The 25,762-nt window shown below is 39.3% G+C and overlaps 1 protein-coding gene across 1 annotated transcript in view; it reads left to right on the forward strand.

The window, feature by feature from the left end:
* dtna (dystrobrevin, alpha) overlaps positions 1–25,762 on the forward strand; it is a 198,586-nt gene that overhangs the window by 84,396 nt on the left and 88,428 nt on the right. Inside the window, exons 6-7 of the mRNA XM_043689334.1 lie at positions 16,168–16,322; positions 22,752–22,857. Coding sequence (XP_043545269.1) covers positions 16,168–16,322; positions 22,752–22,857 — 261 coding nt within the window. The remainder of the gene's footprint in view (positions 1–16,167; positions 16,323–22,751; positions 22,858–25,762) is intronic.

Below are 25,762 nucleotides of genomic sequence, written 5' to 3' on the forward strand. Positions count from 1 at the left end.
CTATCTGCCTGGTGCATTACTTTTACTGCTACTTGTAATCTGCACGTTTATTTCTCAATTGACTCACTTCCTTCTCGGCTACCTCTTTAGCTGACACTGTGCGCTGGATATCTTGGGTGTGCTGTCTCACACTGGTTTGGAATTGCCTCACATGTTGTAGGTTTGCCTGGTTTCTTTGGTCCTGTGAGTCAACTCTTAATAATAACAAACAACAATATTTGTTTATTTAACACAATTAATACTATAACCAAAATACATAATTAACTAATACTTTACACTATAAATCTAATCAATTATCGTGTGCTGTAACTTAACTCTGGACGATCATATACCACAACATTAGATCTTATCCTTGATCCATATGGTGATGATGATCTGCTTGTCTTCTCCATGGGTCCCAGGGGATCTTCTCTTCACAGTGGTTGGTCTCGAGTTACTGTTCCTGAGGATGGTGTTGTGGTAATTCTCATACTTAGTAGTTGTTCCAACCCTTTGGGAGGATCTTTAGGATCCTCCAATAGATCGATAAGGGCTTGATCATCCCAATTGATCGGACCCAACCAGGCATTGACGTGTCAGTGGCAGGGTGGTCTTTGGACAAATAGGTCAGGTAGCCCTTTCCAAATAAGAATGTGAGGCATCCCTGTGTCTGGTAAACAACTCGAGGTTCAGATTGTCTTGGGAATGGCATTGCGTTTGATTGTATTCAGTTCCAAATTCGAGTGCATATTGTATTATCTGCAACTGCTGGGTCAGTTGTATATTGTTCGTCTGTAGCTGCAGCCTGTCTGGATTCTGCCGCAGGTTGATTAGCGCAGTCCCTTTGGTCAAGGCTTGTCTCAATTTCCTGGCATGCTTCATTTTATTGTCTGTTTTTCATAAATCCATCATTCTGAACAGCCTGTCTGGCCACATGTCCTTAAAGTTTTCTGAGAGAATTGTCTACATGATTATTCATTTGTATATTTATGTCTGCTATTCTAATTGTTTCATGGAATGCAACATTGCTGTGAGCTGTGTCTGGTGGAAATAGTGCCTTAGAAACTGGGGCAGATTGATTAGATGTGGAACAGTGATTATTGAGATAACCTTGAGGAAAGTGTTGATCTGTTGAAAATATAAATGCCAGTTTTTTTGTCTATCAATTATGAAGTTTGAAAGTACTTAAAATTAATCAGAATGCGTTATTTTATGCATAATTTCTAAACTTTTCCGTGGGCCCATGCTTACAAGCTCCATTGAAATTTACCACTTCCAAGTTGTTTTCAAGATTTGAGCATAACTTTTAACGACCAAATAAAAAACTTGGTAGCCCAGCCAATTTTAGTTGTGAAGTTATATTAACATCTTGTTGGTAAGCTGCCAACCAACCAGACACAAATTGGCCAATAGCTAAATGCTGTCAAATCTTGTGGTCTCAAGACTGCCCATATTTTAGATGTAGGTAAGCTTTGGGAATTGCTGGTTGGAGGGAGCTAAGTTTATCAAGGCCTGGACTTTGTATGTGGGATTCAGAGAAGAGCAGACACTCATGTTTGATGCAGAGAAAAGTCTTTAACTGCCCTTTTGGAGCTGTCTGTCAGATTTAAGTAATCAGAATTACGATCGTCACTGTTCAAGCCAACAGGCTGTTAAAATTGCACTTGATCCTATTTAAGTGATGGACTTCTTAAATGGAGACCTAAACTGCCCTGTCTTAAAATGTGCCATATGTCTTCCTTTTCAGTGATCATTGCAAATGACGTAGTTATTAGGCAATCCAACTGAATTTTGAAAAGCAAGCTTTACTTACTTTGCCATCAGAAGATTTTGTAGATGCCAAGTGCATATTATTAGACTTCAATGCATGGAGACCTATCACTAGTTGACATTATTGCATACTCAGAGTTAATGGTTGTTCCTTACCTTCTGAATCTCAGAGAGATTGCACTTTAATAGCAAAGCTATAGGTGGCTATTCAGGAAGTTACCTAAGTTTTCCATTTCAGTGTAATACTTTGTTTATAAACAAGTAATGTCTGAGCTTTTGTTTCAAACTGGAAGTAACCAATAGCCTATCTCTTATTATTAAATGAACCAGTGCCGTGCAGGGCATTGGTTAGGCCATTTTTGGAAGATTGTGTGGAATTCTGGTCTCCCTCCTATCAGAAGGATGTTGTGAAACCTGAAAGGGTTCAGAAAAGATTTACAAGGATGTTGCCAGGGTTGGAGAATTTGAGTTTTAGGGAGAGGCTGAATCGGCTGGGGCTGTTTTCCCTTGGAGCGTCTAAGGCTGAGAGGTGACCTTACACAGGTTTATAAGATCATGAGGGGGATAGATAGGGTAAATAGACAAAGTATTTTCCCTGGGGTAGAGGAGTCCAGAACTAGAGGGCACAGATTTAGGGTGAGAGGGGAAAAATTTAAAAGGGACCTAAGGGCAATATTTTCATGCAGAGGGTGGTACGTGTATGGAATAAGCTGCCAGAGGAAGTGGTACAATTACAACATTTAAAAGGCATCTGGATGGGTATATGAATAGGAAGGGTTTAGAGGGATATAGGCCAATTGCTGGCAAGGGGGACTAGGTTTAGGTTATGATATATGGTCAGCATGGATGAGTTGGACCAAAGGGTCTGTTTCCGTGCTATGACTCTATTTCCATCTCTATGACTCTAATTGAAGCTTTTGAAATAAACCATATCTTCATGCGTTTATTCTGTCAGCTTCATACTCAATCAGTTCATTGCTTTCATGATGATCCTCGTATCCTCCGTGTTCCAACATATCTAAAACACAAATACATATGTTCTCCCTCACACTTAATTCCTCATTCATCATTCCAACTTGCTGACATTCCAATGTTCCAAACCTCATGTTTAAACACATCTTAATTATCCAACTCCCACCATGGGCTCAACGGACTCAGCATTTCTTACATTTCTTATATTTTCCAGCCAAACAAAATATCCCTACTCCTAATCTCTCCTTTGACTTCAGGAATATGTTCTCCATGTATGTCACAGTATTGTCACGGTTCAAACAAGAGATGAATTCCTGGGTTTGTGTACCAACAACAGGTGTTTGTTTCTTTGTTACTTCCACAATAAAAATAAGCTAAATGTAAGAAGATTGTTTGTAAGAATGATGGTAGAGGCGATTGAGGAAAGCATTCACATAGTTAACAACAGGACCTCAGTACAAAATATAGTGCTGAGGAAGAGTCACTCGACCGGAAATGTTAACTCTGATTTCACTCCATGGATGCTACCAGACCTGCTGAGCTTTTCCAGTAATTTCTGTTTTTGTTTCTGATTTACAGCAACCACAGTTCTTTTGGGTTTTATAAAATATAGATATTCTATTCTAAATTAAAAACGGCAACACTTTGAAAAATGTTACATCATTGGTACTTTTATTTTGTTTTAAAGGAATCTGGTCATTTGAGTATTATGTCTAATTCACTGATGTCAGTTTTGCACTAGTGCTTAATATTTAGTTTATTTGCTTTGAATAATATTTGTTACCAACCTTAGGAACAATTTCTATAATCTCTGTCTTTCAAGTATGTATATCAATACAATAATATTCAGTATTGGCATTAATTCAGATTTTATTGTTGCAGGTTCACATTGTTAAAATCATACAAAGAACAAGAGCATAGGAACAGGCCCTTTGGCCCTCCAAACCTGCACCAACACATTTTGCCCTTCCATACTAAAACTGTCTTCACTTACAGGATCTGCATTCCTCCATTCCATTCCTATTCATGTATAGTCCAGGAGTTTCTTGAATGCTGATATTGTGTCTGTTTCCACCACCTCCTCTGGCACTCGCCACCCTTTTTTTGAAAAACTTGCCTCGCATATCTCTTTTAAACTAGCTGCCCCCCACACCTTGAACCTGTGTCCTCTGTAATTGAGTCCTCCACCCTGGGAAAAAGCCTCCTACTTTCCACTCTATCCGTGCCGTTCACAATCTTGTAAACTTCTATCAGGTTGCCCCTCAACCTCCTACATTCCAGTGAAAACAAATCCAGTCTATCCAACTTTTCATCATAGCTAAAATCTCCTATACCAGGCGACATCCTGGTAAACCTTTTTCTGTACCCTCTCTAAAGCATTCACATCATTCTGGTAGTGTGGTGACCAGAACTGTGCACAATGTTCCAAGTGTGGCCGAACTAAAAATCTATAAGGCTGCAGCACAACTTGCCTATTCTTATACACAATGCTCCTTCCAATGAAGGCAAGCATGCCATAGACCTTTTTAACTATCTTATCTACCTGCGCTGCAACCTTCAGTAATCTGTGGACCAGAACACCCGGATCCCCCTCCATATCAATACACCTAAGGGTTCTGCATTCATTGTTTAATTTCCACCTGTACTTGACCTTCCAAAACGTATTACCTCACATTTATTTGGATTAAACTCCACCTGCCACTTTTCTGCCCATGCCTCCAACTATCTATATCATTCTGTACCCTCTGGCAATCCTCCCCACTATCTGCAACTCAACCAATCTTTGTACGTGAGGGCCAACCACTTTCAAATTGCAGTTTGAGAACTGGGTAATTTTAACTCATGTTTGGGTCCCAGGAGTATACCACCTAAAGGCAGAAAGGAGAGGCTGGTGGCAGCAGGGAAGGAAAGTTTCTCTGGCAGGAAATGAACAATGTTCTGAATAGGAGTCATTTCAACAACTCGTGAATAGAACTGGCTGCCAGCTTTCCTTTACCCATAACCCCTCTTTCCCTACTTGTTGGTCTGTCTGTGTGTAAGGGCTAGTTTACAGGGGGATTAGATTTAATTTATTCTGTTATATGCTAACTGTTTATAACTATAGCTACCGTCCATTACTTGTAGTAAAAAGTAATTCTTGTTAAGTACAGAAATCTGTTCAATGCTTTCTATCAATCTGGTTCTGAAAATCAGATAAAAATTGGGAACAGAAACAGAAATTGCTGGAAAAACTCAGCAGATTTGCAGCATCTGTGGAGAGAAAACACAGTTAACATTTTGGGTACAGTGACCCTTCATCAGAACTCATTAGGGAATTTTATGAATATATTTTAACTTCTTTAACTTTTATGATGACTTACTTTATTGGTCAGTGCATTGAGTATAGGAGTTGGGACATCATGTTGCAGCTATGCAGGACTTTAGCGAGGTCATTTTTGGAATACTGTGTGCAATCCTGGTCTCCCTGCAATAGGAAGGATGTTGTGAAACTTGAAATCGTTCAGAAAAAATCTACAAGGAGGTTTGGAGTGTTGAACTGTAGGGAGAGGCTGAATAAACTGGGGCTATTTTACCTGGAGCATCGGAGGCTGAGGGGTGACCTTTTAGAGGTTTGTAAAATCATGAGGGGCATTGATAGGGTGAATAGCTAAGGTCTTTTCCCTAGGTTGAGGGAGTTCAAAACTAGGGGTTTAAGTTGAGAGGAGAAAGATTTAAAAGGGCCCAAAGGAGCAACTTTTTCATGCAGGGGGTGGTATGCGTATGGAATTAGCTGCCAGAGGAACTGGTGATCCTTCAATTTCAACATTTAAATGGGATCTGGATGGGTGTGTGAATTGGAAGGGTTTTGAGGGATATGGGCCAAATGCTAGCAAATGGGACTGGATTAATTTAGCATATCTGGTCGGCATGGACAAGCTGGACTGAAAGGTCTATTTCTATGCTGTAGAAGCTCTATGACTGTATGACTTTATGACTTTGGGAATAGTGCAGCTTGATTTCCAGCACACTATCCCAGTGAAGCGTGACAGTCTTTTCTGTCAGTTTGATCATTACAATAGATTTATCTATATGCATTTTTATCATCCTATCCATAATCTTTTATTTCAGTTGATTAGTTGCAATTGTAGTGAAGATAGAACAATGTAATGGATGTAAAGTTGATGCAGCAGGGATAAAAGACAGATGGAAAAATCATGCAGCAGGACAAGGACCAGGAGATTTAAACTCTGGCATCATTTGAATTTTCTGTCAGTCTCCTGTCAGATTCACTTAGAACCACTGCTTGGCCAGCTCATGGGAGCAGGAGTTTAGGTGCTGAGGGTTATCCCCAGAAACATAAAGGAACCATCTTGAATGTATCACGGCCAGAGTGATGAAGAGAAATCTGAAATAAAACTGCATTCTATATCTCATTGTTTAAATACTATTTCTTTTGAAAGTAGACAAATTGCTGAATTCATAAGATTGCCAAAGCTGATCTCATTGTATTTCCAAACGCTTCTGAGCCCTCTGCATTGTATAGGTATTCCATTTAAACTTGAAATGAAGGAGTTGAACTGTATGCTTCAGAACAAAAGAAAACATCAAAATGCATTATGCTAAAATAAGCAATAATGTTTTTAGTTAGCTTATCACCTCACAATTGAAAGTAATTGGTGTGTTGCAGTGACTCTTTTAGATTAACATTCTTCTAATTAGCATGCTGAGATGGGTCATCAGCATTTGACATGTCAGACTTTGTCACATGGCTGTGTGTTTGGAATGGTTGAATTCCTTAAGTACAGTCGTCCCCCCCCCATACCCTTGGGGGTTAGGTTCTAGGACCTACCACGGAAGCCTGATATCATGGATAGGAGTGAACCCATTCATTTCAGTGAGAAACTTACATTTCCAGCAGCCTCCTGGTCCCTGGTGCTGGAACACTCCCTGTAATATGTTCTGGCTATGGTAAACCGCAGGTAAGTGAAATGCGGAAAACAATTCCGCGGATACGGGATCACCCTGTATACAATTCTGGGATCCTAGGTCAGTTGACTTCCAGAGGAAAAGCAGTTGGAAGCTTACCTCAGACCCGCTATCTCAGTGTCCAAGCTGCTAGCTGGAAAGTAGCCTACATTTTTGCAAGAAAGGAAAAATTTTACATTCAGCTCATTGAAGAAACTGTTACTGGACATTGATCTCTGAGCCTCATGTGACCAGATCTTTCATAACTCAACTTTTACTAAAACTTGAAATTTATAGTGTGTATTTTCTCTGCTCTGCTTTTTAAAAATTTCTTGAGTGCTTGTGTAGATGAAGTAGCAAAGGACTTCCCCACACTTTGACTGTCTGTCTAATAATCCCTAAACTTGATTTCAGTTGGAAGGGATTTTGCTGTGGGTTTATTTCAAAAAGTTGAATCTGAAAACTAGGATTTGCAGAAGAGATTGGAATAAAAAAGGGAAAGAGAAAATCAAACAATACCTTGCTATCTTGGGTTTGACAGAAGAAAACAATCAAATTCAGTTTCACCCCCATTTCCCTCTTTGCCCGTAACAACTAGACAGGAAAGTCAGATAAAATGTCTAATGGGTGACTGACCTGATACTCTCTCCACGGTGCTTCCAGAAGTTCTGAAGTTAAAAGCTACTCTAGTAAAGGGAGAGGATAGAAATAAGAGGTAGGATAGACTTTTAACAGTTTAATATGGAGTACAATTGAAACACAAAAGTAATTATCATATATAATAGCCAGCATAATCTGTGGAATGAAGAATGTGTTGAATTTATGGAAAGAACCTGCAAACTCATTTTTTGTCGATAGCATTTTAAGGTTCAATGTATGCACCAGAAATAAGATTAAGTGTAGCAATTTTGAATATTCTGACCCATAATATCATCTTTTTCAATTTCCCTCCTCCTACTTTTCTCTCTTCCCTCCATTCCTTTGAAGATGCTGCAGTGTCTTTCCAGTGGTGTCCACAGCTCTCTTGTAGCTCAGTCAAGTGGCCACATGGCTTACATGATCTTAGATATTGAGTGATGATGGACTTTTAACACCATGGACTGTCACATCCAAAGAGCAAACTCCGATGACCTGATGGCCACATTTGCACATTTTCTCACAGTGTTTATCGGATAATAGTCGAATGTAGCAATCATGATTGGGAGGAGTGTGTCAGACGTCAGTGTTACTGTGAGCAGACTGGGTAGAGTTTGTCGCAAGTCAACATCCACTTATGTGGGGGTCGGCTTGGGATCAGGGAGAGTATAAGAATGGGTAAGGCTTGAGTCACAGTGGAAAAAAAGACTAGAATGGCTTCACAGAAATTGAGTAAGTTCATTAGTTAGTAAGAAACAGTTTTAGGGACTGTCTGTAAATTGTTGTAAATTAGAAAAGTTTATTTTTAAAATAAATCATGTAACTGAGAAATATCAGGAATAAGTGAAAGTCCAGGCCAATATAATAATGTAATATAAGTAAGCCAAATTAAAAAAAGTAGATTTAAGACCTACTGGCACAGGTTGGTCAAGGGAAATATGTGGCTTTTAATATGTGGAAAGTAATGGACTTACTGAGGTCCAGAATGGTTTTGTTTTTAGTCAACCTGTTCAGAGATGTTATTACACACCTCTGGAGTAGGTTGGACTTGAACCTGGGCCTTGCAGCCTGTGCTACAAGACTCCAGGGGCACCTTGATGAACATATGTGCAGGAAGTGTGTTGAACTGCAGATAATTGAGCTTCAGGTTTCAGAGCTTGGGCAGCGGTTACAGACACTGTGGCACATCCACAAAATTGAGAATTATGTGGATAGCTCATTCAGAGACATAGTTACGCCAAATCTAAACATTCTGGAAGTGGGCAGGAAATGGTTGAGCGTCAGGGAGCCCAGCAGATGGTGTTGGAGTTTCTTGAAGACCCGCTGTCACATTGGTTTTCCATTTTGGATGCTGATGGTGGAAGTCAGAATGATGAACTGATGATGAAATTTCAGAGAGTCAGAGGTGACTTAATTGAAACATGTAAGATCCTGAGAAACTTAATCAGGGTGGATGTTGAAAGCATGTTTCTTCTTATGGAAGAATCTGGAACATTGTTTAAAAATAAGGGTTGCTTATTAAAACAGGTGAGGATTTGTTTTTCCCCTGAGGTTTCAGTCTTTGGAATTTCTTCCTGAAAAGGCAGTAGATACAGGATATTTAAATGTGCTTATGGCCGAGGGAAGTAGATTCTTGATGACCAAGGGGATGAAAGATTATCGGGGCATAAAGGCATGTACAGTTGCAGTTAAAATAAGATCTGCCATTATTCAATTGAATGGTGGAATTGGCTCATAAAGGCAACTGGCCTATTCTTGTTTATTTCCCATACATTAACAGTAAAGTGACAGGGCCAAAGATGCTTCTTGAAGTCTGATGCCAATGTTAAAGAGATTTGCAGTCCTGAAGAATTATCAGAGACTTCTTGTCTTTGGGTTGGCCATGTTATTTTCTTTATTTTGTCAGCAATTACATGCTTTAGAAAAATTCAATGTCTTGATTCATGGTGGATAATCTTTTTGACCTTACCAGCTCACTTTTCTTTCAAAACTGGTTCATTTGCGGGATTAACACACTGGTTTACCAATTGGTTCCCTAATGTTCTGATAATCAGATGGACCTTGATCTGGGCTGCTGGAACTCTTTCTGGAAACAGATGGAGTCTGATGAATATGTGATGAGTAGATCACATGCCACAATCCCTGGTAGCTGTTTCCACCATGCTTGCCAGATTATTACAGTTCCTACTCTATGTATTATGGATAAAAGAAGCTGGTAGTTGACCGTTTTGAGCATTCATTCATGGAATCCTCAGCTGTGTCACGAGAAACTGTCATTTCATTCCGAAGTTTCAACCCTTCCTTTTGAGGGTTTAAAAGCATTTGTCCACCTGATTTTTTGATCTTTACCTTGATAATTTCTGATATGGAAGTTTCACCTTTCTCCTTAGGAGAATGAATCTGGTACTAAATGAAGGAGTCCTGCTCCAGTATATGATGAACTTATAATCAATACTTTAAAATTTTGAACAAAAACAAGCTATTAAAATGGCTGCTGCAAATCAGATGACCTTTATGTAGTATGAGTTCTATACTGTCCTCAGATGTGAGCAATGCATAATTAAGTGTGGATATTCATATGTGGTAATGTTAGATAAGTTAATAGTTCTCAAAGATTTAATATTGAAGTTGCTTTAGTTGCATCAAATTTGACGATCTGTCTCAGTCTTTGGTGGAGGCAGTGAGTTCTGCTGTAGCAATCGTAGGGACCGAATGTATTCTATATAGCTTTCAAACGGCCTGGTAGTTGTGCCTGACTAGTAATGTACTTGTTGCTATCGTGCAATAAGTTATCTTGTTAACTAAGATTCTCTTCAAGATAGGCTCACCAATGGTCTACCACTGACAATTAGATAGGTCCTATACAGAACATTAACAACGGAGAATTGGTGGCAGGGCACACCTCAAATAATCTTTACCTGATGTAACATACTGGCAAAGGTGACAGATATTAAGAGATACTCTGTAATCAGGGCCAACACCATATTAGCCATCCAGGAAATTCACACATTGCTTCAGGATGAAATGCCAACTGAAGGACTATATAGCACTTTAGCCGCCTTGTCTTTTGTCCATGGTGAAACATGAATACAGTGCATCAAATCAAGATGTATTTTAGACAAATGTGAATCCCCATTTGACTTTCAATTGATTTGTGAAAATCCCTCAAAATCCAGACTGGATTTTATTTTAGAGTGACAACAAAATGTTTTTTGACTATCCACCCTATTTGGATGAGGACTTTGGATGGTACATTATTGTTAAAGCTTTTAAAACAGAAAGAATCAGCTCTGCAGATTAGCAAGTCAGCAGATGCAGTCAACCAAGGTAATAAATAGCGATAACTTGAGAGTAGAAAAAGACCTCTCCTGAACCTGTTCTAACTTCAGGTTCAGCTAAGAACTAACCTGATGACAATTCAATTATAGTTTGATGAGAATCACCTGCTTTTCAAGATATTCACTACAGCTAAAGCATTGACTCATCTAAGAAACTACAGGCCTGCTTAAAACTGGCATACTCTCAAGTTCTAATTGTATTTTGTGTTTACTTCATCTGTATCTAAATATTGTGTGTGCAATGGTATGTGTTAGTCGAGTGAGTGAGATTGCTTTTTTAAAACTTTGGATCAAGTATGGGATAATAATTTTTTTTTGAAACTCAAAGAAGCTTGCTGCTGAAATTATTTGAGCATTTTTGAAAATAGACACATATTGTTTAAGATTTTTATCTTGCACGTATCAAGGATTTTGCATATATATGTTGGTTTTTGTGGGTTTCCTTGGGATGCTCCAGTTTCCTCCCACAATCCAAAGGTGTGCAAGTTAAGTGAATTGGCTGTGCTAAATTGCCCATAGTGTTCAGGGATGTATAGGATGGGTGCATTAGTCAGGAGCAAAGATAGAGTCATATAGGTGTACAGCACAGATACAGACCCTTCGGACCAACTCGTCCATGCCGACCAGATATCCCAATCTAATCTAGTCCCATTTGCCAGCACTTGGCCCATATCCCTCTAAACCTTCCTATTCAAATAGGCGAAAGTGAGGACTGCAGATGCTGAAGATCAGAGTCTAGATTAGAGTGGCGCTGGAAAAGCACAGCAGGCCAGGCAGCCCCTGAGGAGCAGGAAAATCACACCCCGGGCAAAAGCCTCCCACCATTCCTGATGAAGGGCTTTTGCCTGAAACATCGACCCCCCAACCCCCACAACTCAGACCCCCACCCCCCACAACTCAATGCACTGCGACCCCCTCCCCAGCACCACTGCAATCCAGACTTGCTATTCAAATAACCCTCCAGATCCAATCTTCAGTTGATCCTTTCAACTTTGAAGCAAAAATTCATTTTACTAAAAGACCAATAAAAATGATGATCATTTACACCTTTTATCAAGAGGTGAAACGGTAAGCACTAAAATTATATCTTGTGCAGATAAACTTTGGGCAATTGACAATAGAACAGAGAATTGGAGCTGTTAATCAAGAAAACATTTCTCTGTGGCATAGATATTTCAATAATCAAATGGACCTCCCAGGGCTTAGGGCATGGAGAGACATTATTGACACGAATGGGGCATACAGAACATATTTTTTTGTGGGGGTGGGGCAGGGAGCGAAATTGGAGGAATACTGAAGACTGAAGGGATATTTTTTGTTTTCCTTTTGAAAAAACTTCAACACTGTGCTGGTGCAACAGACTCCACACTGACTACAGAGATGGCCAGCACAATTCCTACAGTACTCTACCACCTTAAATGAAGCTCACAACTTGCTGGTCAGTCTCCCAGACTGAGCTTGTGGAAAACGCTGTGCTGCCAAAACCTAGAGTGAATACCAAGTTTTACTTTTTTCATTATAACAGAGACAAAGATACATACCAGTGAGATATTGATTTTAAAAACAATGAACTTTGGCAACCATCTGCTTTGTTTTCCCAAACTTGACCGCCATCACCTCCATCTCCATGCTCTTCTTTCCCCACCCCCCAATCCACCATCCTTCACCCCCAACCATCCATAAAACACCATATCTCCTAATAATTTTTCACAAAGCTGATCCACAAAGCCTGGTATTTTCCTAACTCCCATGACCTACCTTATGGCCAACATTCCAGCTCTTATCTGTCAAGCTTTTGGCTCTGGTTTTAAATTGCATCAATGCTGTTCTGGAAATATCTGCTGGGAAATATTTATAAACTGTTAAGGCAAACCTGTCTCCAAACACTTGCTCCACCTCCTGGGGAATGGGCCAGGTCATTATCAAGGATCTTTTCATGACAATTATCTTAAATCCATGTCCTTCTCTTTTGGAATCAAGGATGTTAAACTTAAGTCCTTTGACTAAATTATATAGCAGAATGTAAAACTAGATCACCTACAGTGCTGCAAGCTTTACAAAATTAATCAGCAATATATAAAATATGCTTTAACTTGGATACAGAACTGACTAAAATGGTAGGACACAGAGGATGATGGTGTAGGGTTGCTTTTCAGAGTGGAGGCCCCTGTCCAGTGGTGTGCTACAAGGATCAATGCTGGGTCTGCTGCTTATTGTCATTTATATAAATGATTTGGATGTGAACATAGGAGGTATAGTTAGTAAGTTTGTCAGAGACAGTATAATTGGAGATGTAGTGGACAGCCAAGAAGGTTACCTCAGATTGCAAAGGATCTTGATTAGAAGGGACAATGTGCTGAGGAGTGGCAGATGGAATTTAATTTAGATATATATGAGGGGCAGGACTTGTACACATAATGGTAAGGTCCTCGAGAGTGTTGCTAACCAAAGAGATCTTTGAGGGCAGGTTCATAGTTCCTTGAAAGTGGAATCACAGGTAGATAAGATAGTAAAGAAGACAATTGGTATACTTGTCTTTATTGGTCAGTGCATTGAGTATAGGAGTTGGAAGTCATGTTGCGGCTGTACAGGATGTTGGTTAGGCCACTTTTGGAATATTGTGTACAAATCTGGTCTCCCTCCTATAGGAAGGATGTTGTGGAACTTGAAAGTGTTAAGAAAAGATTTACAAGGATGTTGCTAGGGTTGGAAGGTTTGAGCTAGCGGGAGAGGCTGAATAGGCTGGGGCTGTTAATTCCAGAGCATCAGAAGCTGAGGGGTGACATTACAGAAGTTATAAAATCGTGAGCGGCATATGGAAGGTGAAAACCAAAGTCTTTTCTCCAGTGTAAGGGAGTCCAAAAGTAGAGGGCATAGGTTTAAGGTGAGAGGGGAAAGAGGTAAAGGGACCTAAAGGGCAATGTTTTCATGCAGAGGGTGGTGTGTATAGAATGAGCTGTCAGAGGAAGTGGTGGAGGCTGGTACAATTACAACATTTGAAAAGGCATCTGTATGGGTATATGAATAGGAAGAGTTAAAGTTTAAAAATAGGAAGGATATAGACCAGCTGCTAGGGTAGGGGTAATGGGACTGGGTGGATTTCTCTTTGGAGGGTCAGTGTGGACTTGTTAGGCTGAAGGGCTGTTTCTGCACTGTAGGGATTCTATAGTCTTCTATAGTCCTCTTATATGTTATTATATTATGTATGTTATATATTAATGCATGCTCCCTATTCTTTGTAGACAGAAAGAACATGTGCATGCACTATGCCTGATTCAGTACAACAAAATAAGTGACAGTTATTCTCAGGTTCATTTCGCAGGGTAATGCCCTGACCAATCAGAGTCAACTTGCTTGGTTTAAAGTTTTAACAAAGCCTAGCTGTTAACTGTCAATCAGCATTAATGGATGAATTCTCCATGATAGTCCCTCTGCACAGACTCCACTTGACAACCAATCAGCAGTGTTCTTTCATACAATATAAGGTGGTTTCTTTCCCTTATATTTATGTTATTGTAAAATATTCTGTTGAATGCAAGATGTAAACTTGAATAAAATGTGTCTTGCCTTTGGCAGTACTCAAGTTCTATTTTACTGAATGCGATTTAGGATTATTTAATTTGATATCATCACCCTGAGAGTAAGAAAATGCACTCGCCTAGTGTTAAAAATAATTTGACTATGAGCAATAAGAAACCACAAGTTGAGCATGTGGTAGGGGGATGTATTACTGTGTAGCAGCAGTGGTGTCAGCAAGAGAGTAGACGACTCATCACATGAAAGGATTTGCACTGAGCCAAACAGGAAGTTCAAAGTGCTTAAAATATTTTCACTAAAAATTTTAGACAGTTAAGTAAATATTACTGTTAAGGTAGAAGCTAAAGTTTAAAAAAGTTTAAAAATGTGATTTGTTTAGTTTTGTTTTTAAAATTCCTGGAATTTTCAGTAATTCGAGATCAATTTAACATTTCACAAATATACCATTAGCTATTTAGGGTTGTGAGTGTTTAGAAGTAATTATGAAGTTTGTACACTTATATTGCATATAATTTTACTGTAACATCTGCCCTCGTGCAGGTAAATATATGCCTATGTCCAGATGTTTCCAGTGAGATCTTGTATCAACAGTAGATAACTCTTATGCCAGGATTTATCTGTCCATTTGATGTCATTTAGTTCTACAGATAATGATGTCACTTTATAGCATGTGCAGGTGGCTGAAAACCAAGGAGCAGGAAAAAGGCTGGTGTCAAGAGTAGAAGAACAGGAAAGTGGGTGGCATGGTGGCTCAGAACATGGTTGCCTCACTACATCAGGGACCCAGGTTGAATTCCAGCCTCGGCGACAGTCTGTGTGGAGTTTGCATGTTTTCCCTTGTCTGTGTGGGTTTCCTGCAGGTTGTCCGGTTTCCTCCCACAGTCTAAAGATGTGAAGGCGAGGTGGTTTGGCCATGGGAGATGTAGGGTTACAGAGATAGGGGAGTGGGTCTGGGTAGTCTGCTCTTCAGAGGGTTGGTATGGACTCAGTGGACGAAATAGCCAACTTCTACACTGTGGGGATTTAATGATTCTAGAGGTCTGTACCAGGACTATCCTTCTTTGTACTTGGGGTCACAGGAAGATGGGGAGGCTGCAGGGGGATGGAATGGTGGGGCTGCCTCCTAGGATTCAGAAGGAAAAGGATACTGCAATGACGAGAACTCAACTTCAAACTAAAATAAAACTTTATTTTGTCATGCAAGATCTTTTATTTTGCATCCTGCAGCGCCATCTTGGGACAGGAGGCTGCTTTCCATCGCTTGAGAATGACATCAGTTTTGTTAATGCTCCTTGTGCCATTATGGTGGTATTAATAGGATGCTTTGCACATTTTACTTTAAAGCTTTCATCTCCATAGCAATCTCAGCTACATAAACTCTTCTTAGAAATCTAATGTCCTTATACCCAGGAAAACAATCATCTTCCTTCCCAGAATTATCCAAGCATTAAAGGGACACTATACAAAAAGATAATATTAGCTTTTCCCAAAAATCAAAGATTCCATTTAAAAACTCAGACCCCTTAATCAACAAGATGCAACTTATTTTTAGATATTTACAGCAAAACTAGCAGTTTTTGAATGAGGTTCATAAATCCATGATTGCTGATGAGATGGATATCTGCCGAGCGCATCCTATCAAGAAGCATAGATTCACCGTCAGCAGCTTCTGGATTTCCACATCATCCTGCACATGTCTGAACTCCCGAAACTGCTGTCAGTTTCAGTGGGGTAGTGATGGAGAACACTGACAGTTTTACTTTAATTAATACGGTGACATTCTAAACATTGTAAATAACATTCAACCACAGAAGTAGCAAGGCCTGCATTGATGTTTACAGTCGGCATTATGTGCCTGGCCTATGTTCAAACTAATGTTTCTTTTGCAATCAGGTAGTTATAAGGCATAATCTGTTCAGCAAATGCTAGCCTTGCGTGTTGAATTTTCAAAACTAGTGATGGTGTGCTTTCTCACTCTATTATCCTTCAGATATTTTCTCTCAAATATCAGACTCCAACGGAATAATGATATATGTGAAGTTTGACCAGTTTCTACGGGAAGTGCTGAAATTGCCAACAGCAGTATTTGAAGGTCCTTCCTTTGGCTACACAGAACAAGCATCAAGGTCATGTTTTTCCCAACAGGTGAACATTTATGAAAACATTTTAGTCTTTGATTACTGGAAAGACCATTATATATTTCAAGGGACATCTTCCTCATTGTCTGTTGTAATTTCAATGGAAAACCTGCAGAGACCTGAGTTTAAAAAAAAGTGCTTAACCAATTATTTCCTGGGTTTCCAAGATTTTTCTGTTTTAGGTGTTGTCAGATGGGTAATAGAACTGCCATAGAAATGCATTACCTACTCTGCCAAAATGTTATTTAATACTGTCAACGGCATCTGTAATTGGCAGATTACAAAAAGAGATTGTTATGAATTATCATGATTGTCGGGATTTTTGTAAGATTCGTTCAGCTTTTGAAACCAGGCTTATGCATCTCAAAGTATAAGAAACTCCTCGCTCCTCAAGTAGCAATAAACCTCAAAGAAATATATTTTAAAGTACTTTTTAGAAATTCTAATGCTGAAAATATGCTCCGAATCTATCTGGAGAGATGGTCTCCCTTCAGTTTAAATTAATTCTCAGTTTAAATTAATGAAGTTTCCAGTTCCAATAAAATGTCTATGGACAAAATGTTAATTGTCTGTGGCTGCAAAAGCTAAATACTGCGGATGCTGGAAGTCTAAAATAAACTGAAAATGCCAGAAATATTCAGTAAATTAGACAGCATCTATGGGAGGAGAAATAAAGGGCTGAATTTTACTATTTTAGTCTAATAGTGAGTTATTTCAAGAATTTTGAAGGATTTTATGCTGCAAAGCCAACAAAATGTCTTATTGTATCTTATAAACTACTTACCACACCTATATAGTGATCTTGTTGTCCAATTTCAGCCTTATCTTACCAGTCACCATCTTCCAAACAAATAAAATTAGCTTTATTGTCCTGTGTATTCAAATGAGTACAGTGAAAAGTTTACAGTCACTACATTACAGCGCCATCTTAAGTACAAATGTACCCAGGCGCAGATACCTAAGATCAAAATCTTAGAAAACGAAAATAGAAAAGTAAAGAAATAAATAGCCCAGCATTACAGGTAAACAGAATTAAAAATAAAGAACTAAAAAGTTGAAAATATCAGTTTTCTTTTTACCTTGTACATGCTCGCACCTAGCTGCAAAGAAGCCCTCCATGCCTCGTTGCTGCCTGTGCTGGGTCCACCAACGTAAGAAAATTGGCCGGCATTCCTGGTGTGCAGTGCCAACTCTAAAAGACCACCAAGGACCCAGACAAGCATGGTTACTCTGGAATTTGAATGCATGATCCCTGACATTTGCCCTGGACCTTGTGGCGAGAGATCTGGAAGTCTTGTTGGATAAGATGGTATGCAGGCTGGATGTCCACTTCCCCCAGCATCAGCAGAAGAGGCCATGACAGCAAATCATGCAAGTCTGGTCAGAAATTACCACTCAGATCAGTGTGAACTAAACCATCTGGAAGATTGTATAGTGGTATATAAAGAACATCAATTACCTTCTCCACTCTGCTGGTGCAAATGCCACCATATTCTTCTTAAGACCCCCCACTCAATCTCTCTCTCTGCCGCTGTACCACCTCTCACATAGACACATGCTCTTCCACTCTCATTACTACCCCTGACATCTTCCCTTACTTGCTGTTACCCACCCAATACTGACATGACCAATCCTGCATGCCCTTTGAGTTGCCTACCCACTTGCTTCTGATTTTCCACAAGTGCACAAGCTTTGCCACCCACTTTCATGTCCACTAATATATGCCTCTCTCCCATTCCAAAAGGGCAAAAATACTAAAGATGGGCAGTGTGCTGCCTGACACTTGGCTTCTCACCCATTACAAGGGGACAGGTCTGACTTTGACCACTACAAGTGGTTGCCCAACCATGTCCCTAGACTGATATCAGAAGCTACTTTTGACTTCATATACCAGAATCCCCTGAACAAAGGCAATGTCTCTTGACTTGATTCAGGCTTATTGATAACCATAATGAGCTTCCTGGCTTTTGTCTGCACTAATGAAAGGCACCACAGCAGTGCTTTGAGCTCAGTTCCTCTGGCTGAGTGGGCAAGGTGCAAAAAGGGAGACCAAGGCAATGCAAGCTAAGTGTCTAGTGAGCATCAGGGTAGGCTCCAAGATAGTGAGTGCTAGATCAAACAGGCCAGAGAAGAAAACTTGCTAGACACAATAAAACTGCAGATGCTAGAATCCAAGGTAGACAAGCAGGTGCCTGGAAGAACACTGCAAGCTAGGAGCATCAGGAGATGGAGAAGTCAAAGTTTCAGCTGTAACCCTTCTTCAGGGAAAAAAACCTGGTCAAGTCCATGAACTGGGTATGTGTCCCTGAGCTCACTGTCCTTGCAGCAGCATTAAAATGATAGCTGTTGCTACACATCAAGGTGCAGCAATGAATTGCAGAATTATCCTGTGGATGGTGTGGAAAGTGCCATGAGCTTCTTAGAGGGCAATGCATGTTGAATGCCAATGTCTGTGGATGTGAGATGCTTGTGGCTAGTTCTCATGAAGCTTGCCCTTTGCCTCACATGGAAATCCTTTGGAGCAAGTGGCAAGCTTAAGTTGCTGGGATCTGCTCTCATTTCCACATTGAGGATTTTTGCTATATTTCTTGTTGAGTGCATTTGGTAAGATGGGAGGTTCAATATTAATGAGGTAAGTTGCAGCATTAGTAAGATTTTTAATAAGCTATAGTCACCCTTTATTTGGAAACTTCCTGCTGCCTAGTTAGAGTCTCACTTTGTCACTCAACAAAAACTTAAGATGTTGCAGGGAGTTGATCAAGATGTCGATAATCTCGCTGTAGTTCATGTTGTTCTGACCTTTATAAGATTCCTCCTGTTATTACCATTTATGATCTTTAGATGATGGGTCCTAATGAAAGGTTACATACTTGAAACATTAACTCTGCACAGATATTACCAGACCTGCTGAGTAGTTTCAGTAATTTCTTTTTATGATATCAGTGTCATGTCCTTTACAGATGCTGATGGATTAATTGTTCTTCCACAACTTTCTGTTTTTATTTTAGAAATGCATATTGTTTTGCTGCTTTAGTCATTACTTACAACACATTGTTAATCTGTTAGTACTCTCTCTAATAATATGCATATATAACCCAGTAAATGGAACCTGCTATAGACTTGCAAAAAGCACATGTGTGAAATTACCCTGTATATTGTGTGCTGTATTACTTAATTGTGTGTGTAAATTGCCTTTGATTATTTACTTTAACTGTTGAGAATTTCTGAGCTTCTGATTTCTGATCCAATGATAATCTTCAATGTCAGTCTACCATTTCTTAGCCTGACTATTTATTTAATAAATAAACTGTTCTCCTGGACAGTAGTCTCAGAAGTTCATGTTGTACTTCCTTACCGTCTGTTACTCATCATCTACAACCCGTAACATAAAAAAATGATAAACAGAGAAAGAACTAGAAAATAATTAAGTAACAAGTGAATGAATAAAGACTTATGTTGTCAAATATTTTGTTATGCACTCATCAGAACAATTTGCAAGAAATACCAAAGTAAAGGGAAAAAACCTTTATATTCTGAGAGGAAACTGCTGATTGTCAAGTGGACTCTGATCAGTAGAGTTATTGACACAGAATGTGCACCATTTAATGATGACTGACTGTCAAATGCCAAGCCTTGTTTAAATTGTGCAGGTTTACTCTATTTGGTCAAGGTCAGATGTCACATGATGCCAGGTTATAGTTCAACAGATTTATTTGAAATCACGAGCTTCCGGAGCACTGCTCCTTCATCAGGTGGTCTGTTGAAGGAGCAGTGCTCTGAAAGCTTGTGATTTCAGATAAACCTGTTGAACTATAACTTGGTGTCACCTAACTTTTGACTTTGTCCACCCCAGTCCAAAACTGGCACCTCCACATAATGCATAATTAATAAAGGTATTGCCCTGAAAAATGAACCAGAGAATGGCTGTCAGCTATTTTGTTGAATTGAAGCAGGTGCAGTGTGCATTCTTCATAGCAATGTCTCCATTAATCAGAGTCCAGTTGTCAACTAAAGTGCTCTTTCCTCTTACATAGTATTAATGTTTTTACGCTCTACATTGCTATCTTTTGCAAATTGTTCTAATGGTAAGATTAAAAGAGTATGTCTGTTTTCAGTAATTCTCAAGTTCTTTAAAGAATAGATAAAAGGAATTAATAAGATTGGAACAAGAGAAGAGAAAGAGAGGTAGAATTTCATGAAAATGGGAAAATCGATCCTTTATGAAGAACAATTCATTGCCAATTGTAGCTACCAATTGTAATCAGCCTCTCTTTCCTGCCCACCTGTCACAACAGTCCAGACCTGGTGGGTATTTAGTGGTTACATTCCTGAATAGCTGCTTCTCAAGCTGTACAAATCTCTGTTGCGTGATGGACAAGCACTGGCCAGAGTAACTGCTCTAGCTTACTTCATCTTGTTCTCACTGCTCCACCGATCACAGATTCTGTTTCTTGAGATGCAGCAAGAGCGAGAGAAAGGGAACCTGTGATTGGATGAGCTGAAGAAGACTGCAGTGGGGACACTGGGTCTCTGATTGGAGGAGCAGCTCCTCAAAGATTCTGTCTGTGCCACAAACGATGCAATCTTTCTCTAATTGCTTGATCCACGGTTGAATTTTAAGGATGATTAATATACTTTCAGGTAAATTCACTACTGCCCCTGTATGTTTTGAGCACTGGTATTCAGTGTGCTTAATTATTTCTTAATATCATGTGGAGTGAATCAAATTGGCTGAAGACTGGCATCTGAAACAGTGACTATGGAAAAGACTGAGAAAGGATCATTTTCTTGGGACTTCATGATTGTGTCAGCTCCAGCGTTGTCTGAACTTTGCCAACGTTGTTGGTGGTGATGTTCATGGAGTTTTCTTCTCTCATTAGGTGTTTAAATATCTACCATAGTTCATGTCTGGATCTGGCTGAACTACTGAGCTTTGAAATTGTCTGTTGATTGTGGGATTACTTATCTCTGACCATGCATGCAGAAGCAACTTGTGGTAGAGTTATGTGATGATGCCTTGCACACTGTCACCCCATCTTTAGGTATACTGATGCTCCTCAGTGAACTAGGGAGAATGGTCTAAATGGTGTCCAGTTTTCAGCTGGTGGAACTACTTTGAATATATTTTATTTAGCATGGGGGAGGATATCCTCAGTAAGAAAATGGGTCTTTATCTCCACAAAGACTGTGTTTGTTATGATACTAATACAATCATTGGCAGATACATTTGAAACTGGGGAATTGGTAAGAACAAGGCCAAGTAGAACAGCCGCAAGCCCAATTCAATAGAACTATGTTGTTTTTCATGATGGATTTGAAGTTATCCACCAGAATACTTTTTCTGCTGTTAACAACACTCATTGCATCTTCCAAATTGTCTTCAGCATGGAGGAGTTTTAATTGTCAGCTGACAGTGTGCCATAAGTGTTAATCAACGGGACTTATTAACATACAAATTGAGAGCAGGAATATGCTTCAAGGAGATTTCCTTGCTCATTTTTGAGTTGAAACAAGGAAAGTTCACAGGTTCCTGAGTCGATATTAAAGATTCCCAGGGCAACTTGTTCCCAATTGTATATCAATGTATACCACATCCAGAGCATCTGACCTGTTCATGGGGTCAAACATGCCCAGGATGGAAATGGAAGAATTTGGGCTATCCTTCCTATGGTTCAGAAAAGATTTACAAGGATGTTGCCAGGGTTGGAGAATTTGAGCTATAGGGAGAGGTTGAATAGGCTGGGGCTGTTTTCCCTAGAGCGTTGAAGGCTGAGGGGTGACCTCACAGAGGTTTATAAAACAGAAGGGGCATGGATAGGATAAATAGTCAACATCTTTTCTCTGAGGTGGGGGAGTCCAGAACTAGAAGGCGTAGATTTAGAGTGAGAGGGGAAAGGTATAAAAGGGACCTATGGAGCAACTTTTTCACGCAGAAGATGGTGCATGTATGGAATGAGCTGCCAGGGAAGTGGTGGAGTCTGGTACAATTGCAACATTTAAAAAGCAGCTGGATGGGTATATGAATAGGAAAGGTTTGGAGGGATATGAGCTGGGTGCTGGCAAATGGGACTCTATTAGGTTGGGACATCTGTTGGACTGAAGGGTCTGTTCCATGCTGTACATCTCTATGATTCTATAATTCCATGAGTATTACTATAACAAGTAGTAGAATTTGTAGAATTTAAAATGTGGTGCAATTTATACACTATGCATTTCTTAGCTGTCATTTATACTAAATATTTGAATTACATTTGTTTGAGAATATTAATAGGAAATGCTATGAACATACAAGAAGCATGTTGGATGAAAGATCCATATGTTTTAGGAAGAAGGAGAAAATTTGATTGGCACAGATTTTTGATGCTGTTTGTATTTCAAAGACATTTTTGTTTATCTTTTGGTGAGATGATTCCAAATTATTATTTTGTGTTTACAGAAAAAAGTGACACTCAATACATTTCTGGACACTTTGATGTCTGATCCCCCACCACAGTGTCTTGTCTGGTTGCCACTCATGCATCGTCTTGCAAACGTTGAAAATGGTACGTTATGAAGAATTTAAGAAACTTTCACTTTGCCTACTGTTTTGTTTTGAAGCATTTCCTTTATATTCTGAAAGTAATGACTCATTGTGGGTTTCTAGCCTTCATTTGTAATATCTCCCATAATTTACTGAAAAATACAACATGTACCTCTGCTTTCAGACTGAAAAGAGGTCTGAAAATTCTTTTGCGTTGAAGTTCAGTTCCACAATGAAAATTTTCAAGTGTGTCACTTCTCCTTTTAAAAATACAGTGATATGCTTAGTAAAATCCACAAGAAAATGATTAATCCTCCGGACTTTTAACAATAACGTGTGCTGTTGCTGGCACATTTGAACACACCTTGCCTATTATTTCTGACCTATCTCATCTCTCAACAATTTGAACCAACTGCATTTTTGTATTGATTTTCTTTTATTACTTTTATGTAGTCAAATAAAAGGTGATTCCATGAATGTTATCAAAGAAGTTTTGATATTGAGCCATATAAAGTGATATTAAGGCTTTTGAGCAAAAGATGTAGATTTCAAGATTTCAAGGTTGAGAAGCAGAGACATTTAAGGAGCATATTCTAGAATGTAAGGCATTTGTAATGGAGTGATTTTAAATTTAGCAGGTTCAAGAGGTTAGAATTGGAGGAGTGCAGAGATCTTAGAGTGAGGAAGGAAAGTATGGGAATTGTTGGACTGGACAAGATTGCAAAGGAAGGGAGGGATAATACCATAAAGAAATTTGATAACATGGAAAAGAATTTTAAATTTGTTTTCTGTTTATGCAGTGTCACAATGTCGGTCAGCATGTGAAAGGGTGATGCTTGTGCGAGTTCAGACATGGACAGTTAAGATTTGGATAACCTCCAGTTTATGGAGATTAGAACATAAGAAGCTAGACAGGAATATAGATGAATTTTCAAGCCTGGAGGGATGATGTTTCAGCAACAGACAAAATGACAGAACAGAGTTGAGTGAAACACTTGGCTGATTCAGTGCCTGAGTGTCTCAATTTTAGTGGAGACTTGGCATTGCAAAATTATAGTGGCAATACTTGTTTGGGATGGAACAGTCTGTTAATGGGCTTAGCTTTTGAACTGGACCTGTTGAAAGGATTTTGCAGCTGAACCACCCACTTCATTGGTCAGTAATGCCTGATAATTAAAATCTGCCTTATAACACTTTTAACGGGAGCAGTGAGTATTAGAGGACCGATAGCACAAAGTCACAGTGCAAGATGGTTGAAACATATATGCCACACCACAACTATCACTCCTTGATGATCTGTTCCAGCTTCACAAATTCCATCATGGTGCCCCATTTAGTGCAGATTTCCCCAGCAAGATTACCAACACACACTTTTAATCAAGGAATGGGAAATCACCGGCAAGTTCCTTGTGACAAAGTCCATCTATTGAATAGCTGGCCTTATACTATTGTGGCAAGAGTGGTCTTTGTTGAACAGGTCGAGGGGCTGCACAGCTAACTTTCACTTCTGCACCATCAATACAAATTCCTTCTACACTTGTAGAGAGACACAAACAGTGCTGCACAGTTTCAATGAGTGTTCCCTTTCAAGACAAAGTAGCTGTTTGATCACTATAAATGCAACAAATGGTTATCTCTTGGCTTTTTGGATTTACATTTTCAAAATAAAAAAAATGGTACATACAAGATCGTAAGATGTAGGAGCAAGAATAAACTGTTCACCCCATTGAGTCTGCTCTGCCATTCCATAAGATAATAGCTGATCTGATCATCTTCAGCTCCTTTATTCTGATTTATCCCCATAATCCTCGATTCCCTTATTGATTAACAATTTGTCCATCTCAGACCTCAGAATACTTAATAATCCATTCGGCAGTTTCACTGCTTTCTGATAGAAGATCTTCTTCCTCGCTCCTCTTTTACACAGGCAATCATTTTCTCCTTTGGTGCTGGACACTTCCACAAGGGGAAACAACCTCTCCACATCTGCTTTGTTTTTATTCTCTGTCCTACAGTTTAGCTAGAGCTGGGGGTGCCTATTGACTACTTTCAAAAGTCTCCTCTGCCCCTTGTTATTTATTTCCTTCACCAATTTGGATTCTACATCTTCCAATCAAAGATCATTTCTTGCTTTCATACATATTCCACCTCGTATTAACAAAGCTACCTCACCAGACTTTCTTTCCTGCCTGCCTGTCCTCTCAAAAATTCATGTACCCCTGAATATTTAGCTCTCTTTGTGCCTCCTTAATGGCTAAAGGCATTAATTACTGTTTGTGTTGTTAATTGTTTATTTTGTCTGAAAAACAGTGTGCATTTAAGTAAAGAGCTGTTAATTTTGACATTTTGCCATGTTTTTCACCATCCTGCTACTTGCTGCTTTCTTTTTTAATTTTGGTGCATTATGTCCCTCCCTGTCCCACTATGTGCATTATTATTTGGCCTGCAATGACACTATGTTCGTTGCTTTGTAAACCTGCATAGCCCCTCGCAAGAACCCTAGTGTTAGTCTACTAACACTAAAATTACAAAAATGCACATCATCCATATTATAAAATTCAGTGATCAAGTATTTTCATGTTTCAGTGGATAATTTGAAAGATACTCTGTGGGCTAGCTTCAGGCACTTAAGGAGTCGATTGATTGTTAAACTCCCCAACATGTTAATTGATGCTTAACCTAACGAGAAAACTATTTTTCTTTATGATTAGTCAGAGTGTGTGTTTTGCATTATTCAGCTGAAACATTTTTAATGATCTATTTTCAAAAGGTCAGCTCTCACCTACTTTGGCACCTCAGCAATGCAGTTTTACATTAGTTTCTCACATTGAAGCATAGTACAGAAAAAAGCTTTTTATCGGAGTCTTAGTATTCAAAGGAGAAAGTGAGGTCTGCAGATGCTGGAGATCAGAGCTGAAAATGTGTTG

The sequence above is a fragment of the Chiloscyllium plagiosum genome, chromosome 4 (assembly GCF_004010195.1).
Source record: "Chiloscyllium plagiosum isolate BGI_BamShark_2017 chromosome 4, ASM401019v2, whole genome shotgun sequence".
NCBI lineage: Eukaryota > Metazoa > Chordata > Chondrichthyes > Orectolobiformes > Hemiscylliidae > Chiloscyllium > Chiloscyllium plagiosum.